This window comes from Cynara cardunculus, unplaced genomic scaffold (genome assembly GCF_001531365.2).
Source record: "Cynara cardunculus var. scolymus isolate 2C unplaced genomic scaffold, CcrdV1 Un_Scaffold_311, whole genome shotgun sequence".
In the NCBI taxonomy this organism is placed as follows: domain Eukaryota; kingdom Viridiplantae; phylum Streptophyta; class Magnoliopsida; order Asterales; family Asteraceae; genus Cynara; species Cynara cardunculus.
This window is the reverse complement of record NW_020200570.1, coordinates 160977-174562: the sequence shown is the minus strand read 5'-3', so window position 1 is coordinate 174562 and position 13586 is coordinate 160977. Positions and strand designations below refer to the sequence as shown.

The window sequence follows — 13586 nt, the reverse complement described above, 5'->3', positions numbered from 1 at the left end:
AAGAAGACGTGGAAACGTGAAGATAAACATGGTTAATTAAAATAAAATAAAAATTATAAAAATTACTTAATTACATTACTGCCCTTATTAAATTATTTATATATAATAAAAGTTAATTTATTAATTAAAAAAGTTTGTGGTTATTGAGTTGTTCTCGTATTTTCGTAAATCACAGGGGTTCTCGTTTGAACCTCCACCTATATTAATAATGTATAAAATTTTATATAATTTTTATTGATATTATGTTTGTATTTCATTTTAGCTAAACGTATAGGTTACCAAAAAAGATTCACGATCAAAGAATGATGACAAATAATCTAATTAATAAGAAAAAATATTGAAATCTTTTTTGCAGTAACAACAAATTGATAGGTCGGAGAATATGAATGATATTGATAGATATTTGGTTGACGAATCCATCAATATAAATACTCCGTCATTTTATGTTGTACTTTAGTGGAAAGAAAATGTTTATTTACAACATTTTGCTACAACAACATTAGATCTTATAGGATGCCTATAATATCTAAGCGTACTAATATGATACTTTATAGGACAAAACAAGAAAAATGTCTTATTTAAATGGGTTACAATATGTTTATAGGATGATTTTGGGCATCTTAACAAATTCTATGACACTTTTAAATAAATTGTCGTATTAGTTATTTTATACGACATGACTTGAAAAAATGTCATATGAACATAGGTGTCCTATAAATAGATGAGTTTACGAGACACTTCTCAAAATATTTCTATAAAATAACTAATACGACATTTTATTTATAGATTATTCTAAAACTTGTTGAAACGTCTAAAAACGTCCTATAAACCTATTGTAATCTTTTTATATAAAACACTTTATAATATGGTTTATAAACTTAAGTTTTATGAATTATTTCAGTTGTCAAATTATGCAACTACTAACCCGCCAATCCAACCCAACCTGCCTCAACCCGCAAGGGTTGGGTTGGGTTATACGTTTGAATGAGTTGTGTTGGGTTGAGATTTTTCCAAACCATCATAATTGGGTTGGGTTGTAAAAATGTTGTAAACCGCCCAACCCAACCCGTGTACACCCCTAGCGATGGCCAAAAACCGGTCCCGGGACGGGCCCAACCGGTCCCAAATTTTTTTCATAACCGGTCCCAATCGAAAATAGTAAGACTGATCAAGGTTCTTCACAACCGGTCCTTAGCCACCGGACCCAGACCCAACCGGTCCTGCCCATTAAAAAAATTTTTAATTTTTTTTAATAATATATATTTTTAATATATTGTAAAATTTGTAACTGATTCACTCAAATACACTTTAAAAATATATTTGATTATAATTAAAATTACATTGTCTTTCAAAAATTTATTATAAATACATTTATTATACATACATTTCGGGTTGGGCTTGGCCGGTCGTTAACCGGGCCCGGTCCCACAAAACCGACAAAACCCATAACCAGATTTAACCGGCGGTCCCATAACCGATCCTTACTGGTCCTGGTCGGTCCCGGACCTGTTTGGCCATCACTATAATACTAATAGACACAAAATTTTACACCAAATTTAAGCAAACCGCTATAATGCGGACACCAAATTTTATGCAACATTATTCGCTTGCACCAAATTACACCAATTGGGAAAAATGAAAAGAAATATACGTAGGATTTTATATTTTGGTGTCGGATTTGATTTTATCCATATGAGTGGTACCAAATTTTACTGCAATTTTTGTAGATCCGATATAAGATTTGATATTACCCATTAGAGATGTCCTACAAGAATTTTTTTTGGTGTCTCAGATTAATGTCAAATGTGTGCAAGGAATACAAAATCGGTTTGTAAGGTTAAAAAAATCAAGACCACGATGTCGTCCGAACACGCCAAAAAGCAGTGGAACAACAATTCACACAATGTCAAAATGATTAAAACTAATCGATCATGGTTGTTCGAATGGGGTAAAAGACATCAATCAATACCAAAGATGTCAAAAGTTAAGATCATAGCCATTTTGGGACATGGCCCCGTCAAGGATCAATATAACAAGGGTCACTAGTTCGAGATATGCAAGGCCACCAGGGATTTTTTTTCTGTCTGTTCTCCGGGGGCCTTGGGATTAATCGAGGTGCGCTCAAGCTGACCTGGACACCCACGGTTGACAAAAAAGAACAAGAACAAGTGATCAATTTCCAAGTTGTCTAAGACGACGTATCCTAAATGATTTGGTGTAAAATGATTAGAAGACTTTATATGATTTAATGCATCTCTAAGCTCGGTAATTCCACTTAAAAAGACTTCGGACGTGTTCCAAATTAAGTGTACACTATACGACACGAGCGGATTTGTCTACTTATAAAAGTTATAAACTACAATTTAAACCCTAAATTAATCAAACAAAACCCACTAAATCTACCTCGGGATTTATTTAATTAGAGAAGGTAATGTCTTAAATAAACCAGTAGTAACTAAAGTTAACTTGTGAAAGCAAGGAACCACTTATCTTTTTTGCATAGGAACACATGAGGTTTCAGCAGGGTATGGTCTTGAAACTAGCCAGGGTTCGACTTGACTCATCGGTGGTCTTCTCGGTTTCACCAATTGGTGGTTCGGTTGTAGAAACTGGTGAGGTTTCGCCTTTCTTTGATTGTGAACTGTTTTTGGAAGTTGAAGAGACGGCTGTGAGAAGAAGACCGCTAGGTGATCCTTGGTCTTTTGTGCGTATTGGCATGTCGTGATCATGTACTCCCTTGTACGTTAGTATTACCTCCGACGAACCATCAACCGCCATCTCAATGTGTTTCCGAACCGGACATCCGGCTGAAGTGCACTTGTAATAGTTCCTGAAACAATATATTCAAATCTGCACTTCAGAACAACCGATGAATGGTTGGACCTCCAAAATCAAGCATGATCAACATTCTTTATATATATATATATATAACACCATAATTTTTCAAGTTGTACTATGTGCAAGTTCAAGGAGGTTATAAATTTTTAGTTTAACAATTCATATAATTTTGAGCAGAAAAAGGTACTAGCTAATGATATTCTAGTTTAATTGTCAGGGTTGTTTGTTTGCCTCTTAATGGTTCCATTAAGAGACAGTCTCTGAATCGTTAAGAGATGATTATTGTTTGGCAAAAAAAAGTCGGTCTCTTAATGGTTCTAAAACCATATGAATGGTTTTGTATCTTATGCAACCCTTAACCATTCAGCACTCTAATTTCATTCTGAATAATTACCAAACAATTATATTTCATTTTGCACTATATTATAAGAGTCTCTTAATCATTCTGACCACTTAATCATTCTGCATCAAACCATTCAGCAACTGCCAAACAACCCCTAGTCTAAAATGGATCTATTATGATAGAATATGATCAACTTTCATTTCTATATTATTTAAAGCAAATTGAATTTTTAATTTTGGTTTTGACAAAATGGCCCATGCTGCCATCGGTGATGGCTCGATTTTCGGGTTGGCGCTAATCCACCATGGCTACTATGGCAATTACCCGTAACCATAGCCTCTCGTCCAAAAAATCAAAGAAAGACAAACTCACCGAAAGATGTGTTAAAGAACTTACCCATATGAGTGAGCAATGAACCTCTGTTAAACAGCAGTATACTGAATCTAGGCCTTAGATCTTCACAATCTTATGATCAATAATTGAGGTTTGATCTAAAGTTGAACCCCAGTAGCAGCATTTAGTCCATCATAATCATTCCTAGCAACACAAAATAAAAATTCTAATTTCATATCCTTTCCCTCTCCACCCTTCCCAAATAACAAATTCAAATATTTCCCTTCATTTGATTGCCACTCCCAAAAAGTTGTTATGTACAACATATATTGTGAGGATATGGGTCAGTGACGTGCGCATATAATATATGGATATGAAGATTAGGAGATTCTAAGAAGTTAAATATATTTAGGGAGGTTCAGGAGAAACCCCAAAAATAGGAAAAACTGAGAAACACCCTAGTAACCATTCATGTGGAAGGTATACACATGTGCATACAAGTAACTGAAGTTGTTTCTTGGTTTTAATGCACATGTGCATTTTATGTACATGTATATACCAGACAAATTGCTTACAACTTGTATGCACATGTGCATACCGTCTAGATGAACGGTTACCAGCGTGTTCCTTACTTTTTCATTTTTTTGTGGTTTTCCCCTTAACTTGACCCTTGAGGTGGATATGATATAGGTAGGTGAGATTTAAAAAAGAACCATAAATATTTGTGAACCGTGAGAACCAGCATATGCATATATATGCATTGATCTATATACAAATATACGAATGTCAATAATTATATGCATGAATGCAGATATACTCGCATATACAGTACATATACTTTGGTGAATATGTAAATTAACGAACAAATACATATTTTGATGGTGTATAATGCATCAACGCATATACCGGTTCTCACGGTTCACAAAATATTTATGTTCACATTTGAACTTTTCCCTATACATGTATATATGATGTTTAAAACCAAATCAACAGAATAAAGAAATTATGTCAGGACTCAAGGTTAAACATATAAAAGCTACACATAAATAAGCCATGCTTTTACTTCCCACATCCCCTTATATTTATGGTCAACTATGTCTATTTGGGCACAAGGTAAATGCGGAATGGGGTGCATATCCTGCCACATCCCAAAAGAATTGCACTCCCAAGCTTATATGTAGGTATTTAACAAGGGGTAGAAGCACCTCCTACTTTCTAAATATAGAGCAAACTTGTTTTAAAGAACTCATTAGGAAATCATCCGGTGCTCGTATGTGAAAAATCATGGTAGATCTGCAAAACTCTCCCTCATTCTCAGTAGCCCTAGAACAACAAAAACCCTAGCCAATGTCATGAAGATTTTAAATGTTACTTTCAACGTAATAGGGAGAGCATTTAAAATTTTAGACATCATAAAGAATGACATATCAGCATTTTGTCATGATCTTTTTGTCCTTATGAACAATATCATTATAAATTGCATTCTTTTGTTATCGATAATCGGTTTGATGATTTTCTGCAGACACGTACATACATGTAAATGTAATATACCTACACACACCATATAAACTGAAAAAAATGACTTAACAAAAAAACATCATCGACGTATTTAAATGTTTACCAACTAATTCATCAAAGTACATATTATCTAAACTCATTTTGGAAGCCATATCTACAAGCAAGTAAACAACAAGCTTAGGACTTAGAAATATTAAGAAAACTGAACAAGAAAGAGTATGGATAAGAAAATAGATCGAAACAATAAGAATTAAAGAACTTTTGTGAAGACTAATTACTTGTAGAATCAGAGTGTGAAGTTTAAGTTTGTAGCACTAATATATACATAAAACATGTCCAAATATAAGAAGTGTTCTTCATTTTCTTTTTACCTAGAAAGGAATGGCTTTAATAATGAGCCAAAGCCTTCAAAAAAACTAGTGATACCTCACTCACACACATGCCAAACCCAAGTTGCTATTTATATTTTGATAAATGGGTACATCCAGCCACACCCAAGCCMCCCCCCCCCCCCTCCCCATCCTATTCGTACGCGGTCCAAACATGGCAGCCTAACTCAAGTATCAGTGCTTAATGGATGGAGTATAAGATAATGGATCACCGAGTACTCACAAGCTAATACATACAGTAAGCTTAACAGCAAACTAGTGTTGGAGCAACATTTGCCTTGATCATCAGAATATACCATGGATGTATAAGCTCTAAAATGAGCATTACATATATCATTACGCAAATAGTTAGGTTTGATGCTAATGCTGATGCTTCTTCAAAGAGCACCTTCACAACATATAGGGCATGAGAATACCAAAAGCTCCCTACCCCTTGGCTCGACAAGCACTAACAATACTAAATAAAACCTAACCCAGGCTTGTACTTCTCCATATAGTTGCCGCACACGAAAGAACATCAAAGAAAGAAAATAGGAACCCACCATCTCTACAGTATGCAATATGCACACTCTTGCCAAGTAAACAGAACTGTAATCCAGCTCACTGGCCAAAGTACTTTAGGCTCACTACTGTACTGAAGCTGAAAATAGGAACTCCCAATTGATAAACTTACCTGGCTGCTTCCCCACCTCTTCGTATTAGCTCAGTTGCGCCTCCACACAGATCTTTAGAGAAACAGAAAGTAATGGTTCATTAAAACACCTCACTTTGCATGTTTGCTATCCCCTGCCCCTCCAGAGTGGAAACGTGTCAATATTTTCCTTTTCCCCACTCCTCAATGGGGGGTATAAAATTGGTAAGCCCAACACCTCCATTCCAAACAAGATCTTATCTCAATTCAACAGCCACAGTCCACAACGCTTTAGCAATCATAGAGAAGAGTCTAAGATGCCCTTATGTTTCACCCAACAAGTAGAGGTTTTCCATACTTCTAGTCCATAAGCTCCAACCTTTTGTCACGAAATGCTTTTGTTGGAAATACATATCGTGTCCTTGTCTAACTTATGATGTTCGAGTCTTAGTTTAAAAATGGGCATGGTAATATTTTAGAATAACTTAAGAATTAGCCGCTGAACTAAGTATACAAGGGGTAGTTTTCTTATTGTTCCACCAAGCGTATATCTGTTTCTATCAATTTCTCTCAAAGGAAAATGCAGATGAATAAGAGAAAGAACACCATAATTTAATTCCATCAATCTAAAGCTTAAGTGCAAAAGTGTCGGTTTCCACCATGCTCTGTTTAAAATATGGTATCAACAATGACAGAGATTGAAATGGGTCCTCCCTAATGGTGAAATGAGACTGATTTCCATGAAGTGTGTTTTTATATTCTGCACTTAGTCAAGTTTTGCAAAGTTGAACATGATTAATGATCGTCATCATGGGAATGACAATTCTAAAAGATGTTTCACAACAGTTTTCCCTATGTAACCAAAAAGAATAGCAAAGCTAACTAATAAAGCATTCTATCTCAATCCACTATTAATCAGCTAAGCTTCAAATCCTACCCTTCTCTAAAATAAATCGGTATGCTTGTAGATGAGTAGAGAGTGCCACTAATTCCCCAATAAAACTGTATATTTAGATCAATAGCCAAAAGAGTTGGCGTAAGATAGAGTGCATGGAAGGATGGTATCCATATCTTGGAGCCTTGGGAGTCCAACTCTCATTAATTTCTAATCGGGTTCATTCCTACCCCAACTAGTGGAATAAAAGGTTGCATGTTATTGTCACACTTTCTGAGTACTATTGTACTAACCCTATCCATTAACTGCTAAGACGATCTTCCTGCTTGGCTTTTTATTGGATTAATTGTCCGCCTGTTGGCTGTTAGGTCATTTTCTTTTTGATGAGCTAAGAATAGAAGAGTAAGCCAATAATACACTAATCTTCCTCTTCTCTAGCACTGATCTTATTTGTGAGTAGTACTTTGAATTAGAGGATAAGAGGCGATTTGGGAAACTTCTTCAGCGTCTGTTTTCACTCAAATTTTTCCTATTAAGAGAGGAAAAATGGCACGAACAAAGTGGTACTACATTCTTTTCTTTTTATCAACTTCTATTTTCCAAACAAGGCTAACCAAGAAAATTTTTAGATGGCCACCACAACTGTATTGCAGCCATGTAATTTACTAGTCAACTATGTGCCTAAGCCTTAATTATAACTTACATGTCAAATATAATTAAATCTTTGCCCAAAAGTAGTTAGAGCACATTTATTTCACACTGCAATAGAAACCAATTAAAATCATATAATAAAGTGGAGCCAGGTAGAACTTGCACTGTATAGACACAGGCCAACAAACCAATTCAAATTAGCCGGCAATGGTAACTCGTGCTAGAAACTAAAATGAACAAGGATGCACCTGGGATGAGGATTTCCCTTCACCATCTTTTGTCCATACTTCCTCCATCTATAACCATCTGCTGAGATTCCAACATCACTGGCTGCATGTACAACAAATTTGGGCTTTTTCGGAGGTTTCAGAACAGAACCAGGACTTGTCGAGCTACTTTTCTTTACTCTGGTGATGCAGAACAGGTAGTATAGAAAGTAAGAGTTTATCATAAGATTCTGATTTTGCATAACATGATAAAAAAAGAGAACTATAATGTTCGTGACTTGCCTTCGTTTTGGCGGTGGTGCATCCATCTCCTCGACTAAAATCGGACCATTACTGACAGAGCCACTTGATTTATTTTGCTTGGATCCAGATGTAGAGATCATTTTACGTTCTTGTGCTCTAGAAGAAGCAGATAAAATCTTGCCTCTCCTGGTAAACACTTTCTTAGGTGGATCATGTTTGTGCTGACCTTTATAAACTATTTTTGTGACAGAATTATATTGATCACAGGACTCGATCTTTTTAGCCTCACATTCAGTGTATGTGCACTTATAATAGCTTCGAGACCCTTGAGGACTCTTCACTTGTTTCTGACCATATTTTCTCCAGTTGTACCCGTCAATAGGTGTCTTGACAGTACGTGATGTAGATACAATTTTGGAATCAGAAGTAATCTTCTGGTCTGCTTCTGCCACACGAATGCTAACAGCATTCCCTGCTGGTGAGAGCATTTCTACTTGTGAATTTAATCTCGGAAGATTTGAATTTGGTGCAACAGAAGGTGGTGATAATTCTGAGGATGAAGATAGAATCCCAGGTAACTGAATCTTACTCCCTGCATGAGCTTGAGCAGCCTGAGCTATAACAATTGCTAAGGCTTCTTGGTGACTCCCTTGAAGTTGATTCTAAGTGGCAAAAGGTAAATAATTGAAGTTTATTGGAACATAGATATGGACAGATATTTGCACAAATAAAGTTAAATTTATTCATAGAAGACAATGATTAGAACAAATGAATAGAAATCATGAAATACTGAAATTGAAACCTCAAAGCAAGAATATGGACTTCGATGCTCGCAATTCATCAAGAAGAAGATTGTTAAACTATGAATTTTGAAATGTCAGAGCCTCAGAGGGATGCTTGAGTACAATACTAACTTAAAAAATTTAAAACAAGCAAGACAAAAATATACACACAACTGTAAACAACCAAGCAGTTGTCCATGTCATTGGGATTCTCTCAAGATAAACCAGAGGTTAATAGTTTGAATCCACTCTTAGCTATTACCCAGTTATTTACCAGGGTCGTGTTAATAGGTAGGTGGCAAAAGTTTCACCCTCCTCAAGTGTGGTTCCTGGGTCTCTTAAAAGAAATTGTAAGCAACCAAGCTATTGACAAACTGTCCTACAGCTGGATGAAGCTTGGTTTGAGTTACTAGTCAAACTCAAACTTGCACAATATATCGCATTCAATCAATTTGATGAAACAAGTTGTGGTTCCTGGGTCTTCAAAATAAATTGTAAACAGCGAAGCTATTGACAACCCGTCTTACAGCTGGATGAAGCTGGGTTTGAGTTACTAGTCAAATTCAACTTGCACAGGATATGGTGTTCAATCAATTCGATGGAACATGCCCATGGATGGTTCAAGTTCACTGTGGTTCAAATGGTTCATGAGTTATATGTAAAATGTAAACAGTTCGTGTTTGTTTATATTCTTATATGCTTCTTTTTATTCCACGTGTTGGTTACAAGTATTAAGATTACAAGGTTAATAAACTTCCTATCTGTCACTGGTCAATCATAACTTTCTTTACTAAAAGTTGATTAAAGTGTCTTGTTCAATTTTGATGTCCATTTCTAAAGTAGTAATTCCCACCTTCTGGAAATAAATGTCCACCTTCCCTTTTTAGAAAGTCAGGAAGCGTCCTCTTTTCTTAAAAGGGTATTTATCATACGAATTTTCTCTTTTTCCACCCTCAATCATTGAAATAAAAAATAGAACTAGTCCACGTCCCTATCAATCAAGTGATGTTACTTTGTTATAAAAACATAAGTTGATGATACTTGTTATCAGGATAAAAAGTGGTAATACTTTAACTTTAGTCAGGTCACTAATACTTCCCAGATAATAGTGACAGGGGATGATCCTAACACACACTTTACGATTTCTTCTCTTCATCTCTTGGATTAAAAAGCAATTATCACTAATTGTCAAGTGGGTGACGATAGACAACTACAGCTTTTGTAATCAAACAAATCATATTCCAAATATACAATGGGTGTATGCATCCAAATGCAAGATGTTAATTGGAATGGATTAAACTTTAAAAGTAACATGTATCATGATTCATGACCATGAACACATAGCATGTAAAAGTATTCCTCTTATAAGCACTTTGTGAACAAGATAATGCCAAAGTTACAAATTCGAACAAGGTCACAAACAATTCCTGACTTAGCATGCCTGCAAAACCTAAAAGCGAAACTCAGAATTATCCAAATATGATCAATTTTTAGTTTTAGAGTTTGTTCAATTCCCGCTAAATGCAGTTCTAGTACAGCCCTAGTAATTTAAAAGAAATATTCAGAACTAATGTGCTACATGCCGATAGGAGAAGATAATATAGTGCATCCAAAAAAAAGAGAGTATTCAAAACCAAAGGAGAAAAGGAAAAAAATAATCATTTTCATAGGCTGTTTCATTAAGAGTGTATAATCTAGGTTGCTTTTAAATTATGAGCTAGTCGAAGTACTATTTAAAATGAGAAACATATTCCAGATGAAGTTCTAGGTTTCAGATGGTTCATGGAGAAAATGACTTCAGCACCAAGTAAGTAAATAAAGCATGTTAATATTTTCAAGTAACATAACAATATATAGTAACGTTTAAGGACATACACCTATTTGAAACATGGTGATAGTAGTTCAGCTATAAAGAAAAAAGGGATGTGAAAATAGCAATTTGATTTACTTCTAATGGAGGTTAAAGACTACGGCCAAGAAGGAAACCCTAAAATGTTAACAATGACATTTGGTTGGAGAAGGTGGGGTGCATGACCCCTGCCATTAGTCAAATCCTGTGATACAGCGGCATAGAGAATACATAACAGTTTCAGTGAAAAGATCTCATTATTGGGACATGAATCACACATGTTTGTTGGCATCAATAGGCATGGAGACTTCAAGGCTGGATATCTTGACATGAAAATAACATTTTCATTTTCTTTCCCTCAACCCCCACTTGGACTGCAGGGACCTTTCAACTGTTTTTCAAGTACTCGAAGTGAAGGAATAGTTGAGATTGGTATGGTGTGTCGAAACAAGCATGGAGACTCTAATAGGGTTGGTTGGATATCAAAGTGAAACGGGCTAGAGGACAGTGATAATTTAGCTGCAAAATATGTTTGCCCTTTAGAAGAAAGTCATGGTCTCAATGAGAAGTCAAGGACCAGCAAATCTCACACTTCTGCCCTGAAACAATCATTGCATTCTTATAGTTCATTAACAGAAGTTCCTTAACTTACAATCTTGCTAACTTCTAATAATTGCCTTATGATACCAATATACAAACAAAAGCCTTCCTGCTTGACTATATGTAGCAAGGTGTAAACTTACAACCTTAACACACTTTGCATCAAAGCATTTTCCTTGTAAACTTCACAGCACAATACTTCACTTCAAACAAAAACCAATAGAAAGTATAAATGCAATAAAACTGGTTCAAGAAATACCTAACCGCCATTCGAAAATCAATTCATACATCCCTACAATATAAATTTGTGGACAAACTAAACTATCTTTATTATTTTGTGGTGATTCGGTAGGATCCACCAACAACATGGAGAAGGGGGATGAACGTAAAACCACCACTGAAAGCGATAACAAGAAATGGCTGAATTGGAGACTCTGAAACAGGATACTGAAAACACTAAATGGAGGAAATATTACTGGAGGTGCAAAAACCCAAACAAATATGTGAGTGGACATTGGGTGGCGTTGCTATATATTGACGAAATAGTTGGGTTAGGTATAAGGGTAATGATGCCCTATCGACATATTGTTTGATGTAGCAATGGTGAAAGAAAACTCTGCATCAGTCTCTTGCAAAGAAGATGCTTTTAATCAAAATTGCATTTCAAAATTTCCCCAACACAACCCAAACAATTGATTCCTATCTCATTTCTATTGACCATTCCATTTTTCACCATTTCCCATTCTTTTGGATTCTTTGTTCCAATCAATATATGCTTCTTGTTGTCAATGATAAGCTAAATATTCAATACCTAACAAGTCTTGTGATCTTCATATAAGATAACAACCCCACACATAACATTCACTTCTACCTATTTACAAAGCCTGTTCTTTCAACTTGTCCAGTTGCACACCAAGTAGTCCAATCAAGTTAGCTGACAAATCCTAAACCAATTAAAGAAGTCATCAAACATATAAAGCTTTTCCACTGAACACGCAACACGTAAGACAATAGCAATATTAGGTCAGTGGGAAAGTAAGCTATAAGTACCTATCATGTAGTTGTTGCTTACTTGAGTATATCTTTCATACATAGTGTGACAGAACAATTCACACAAGTCCAGAACCAAACTTCAATACAGCACAGGATTCCTCTTCAAAAGTCAGGTTCGAATAATAAACTTAATTTATGCATAACATAGAAAAATAATACTTCCCCTTCCCAAAGAAGAGTTACATTTTTTATTAGGATGCTTTTCAAGTAGAACTTTGTTGCGGATTCTAAACCTCTTTGGGAAAATCGACAATCATATCAAACTTTGTAACGAATAGTACACAAAATAAGAGGTAGATTATATGTTTGGGCAAAAAATTGATAACATTTCACAGATACTACTTCAAAAATGAGTTAAGTTGGTATAAGAGAACAAAAGATGCTGTTTTGGGTTTTTTCCTTTTCTTTTTAGAACAGTGCGGTACCGACACCATTTGAGGAAGATGCATACAATCAAAGCATAGCATTTATCCTGTCAATTATATGTTTCCTTTTGAAATAAAACTATAAAACAGCAAGAAATGGTAATAACAAGTGAATGTGTAAGCTCTAATAGTGGTTTACCTTCAAGTGCTCCAACTCATCCTGTCGCATCTCATATTGTATCGGTACCTCCGCCAAGCCTAAGCACATACATAATAGTCATATTACGCATAAATATATGAAGAAAACACAATTCAGTTTAGAAAGAACCGATCGTACTACATACCAGAGACTAGGGTTTCAGATTGGCAAGTTCTAGAATATGCGACGATTTCCATAGGCGAACTCTCTAATTCACTAACCTCTCTCTGATCATCAGTGGCATCATCGTCGTCGTCATCATCATCGTATACATCCTCATTTACGGTGCCGGAATCTTTAGCAGCGTGGTGGTGAGCGTGCCTTTTTCCGGCAGTTGTCAAATTTTCCAATTGAGTTGCTTCAGAGCTCCGATCACTGTCATCATCCATGGCGGAATCTGAAGAATTGTAGTGGGAATGAAATTGTTGAGGATGTTTGTTAGTATTTGTTTGTTCCAAAGTGTTTTTGGTCTTTGTCAAGAGAAGAAAAGTCGTTTCAGAAAGGGTGGTGTGTGCTCTGCTAATTATGGACACTTCCTCACTATTTCTCTTCGTCTTAGTTTCATCAACTTTTTTATATATATTTTTACAAAGTTAGAAGGGTATCATATATTTTAATGTTATGATGTGATTTAAAAAAATGATAATGTTTTTATTTTTAAATAAAATAT

At 35.4% G+C, this 13586-nt stretch overlaps 1 protein-coding gene across 2 annotated transcripts; it reads right to left on the bottom strand.

Annotated features, from left to right (window-relative positions):
- Nucleotides 1-2242: 2242 nt before the first annotated feature.
- LOC112501594 (probable WRKY transcription factor 32) lies at nt 2243-13430 on the bottom strand. 2 transcript variants are annotated; one of them, XR_003067529.1, is made up of 6 exons: nt 13062-13430; nt 12917-12975; nt 8108-8730; nt 7847-8005; nt 3578-3718; nt 2651-2830 (listed from the first exon to the last, which is right to left on the bottom strand). XR_003067529.1 is itself a non-coding variant. In XM_025105266.1 (5 exons), the coding sequence occupies exons 1-5, from the start codon at nt 13303-13305 to the stop codon at nt 2518-2520; spliced, it is 1398 nt and encodes a 465-aa protein (XP_024961034.1). In that variant the 5' UTR covers nt 13306-13430; the 3' UTR covers nt 2243-2517. The 2 variants fall into 2 exon arrangements, 1 of the variants encoding a protein (XP_024961034.1); XM_025105266.1 differs by lacking the exon at nt 3578-3718 and having other exon boundaries at nt 2243-2830.
- Between the last annotated feature and the right edge of the window lie 156 nt (nt 13431-13586).

Bases quoted from the DNA above. Each gene is read 5' to 3' on its own strand.
- LOC112501594 (XM_025105266.1), bottom strand. From the start codon at position 13,305: ATGGATGATGACAGTGATCGGAGCTCTGAAGCAACTCAATTGGAAAAT. The intron at 8,006-8,107 runs GCAAGTCACGAA...CTGCATCACCAG, and splicing joins GCACCACCGCCAAAACGAAG to AGTAAAGAAAAGTAGCTCGA. The intron at 2,831-7,846 runs GTGCATCCTTGT...ATATTGTTTCAG, and splicing joins AAGGGAAATCCTCATCCCAG to GAACTATTACAAGTGCACTT.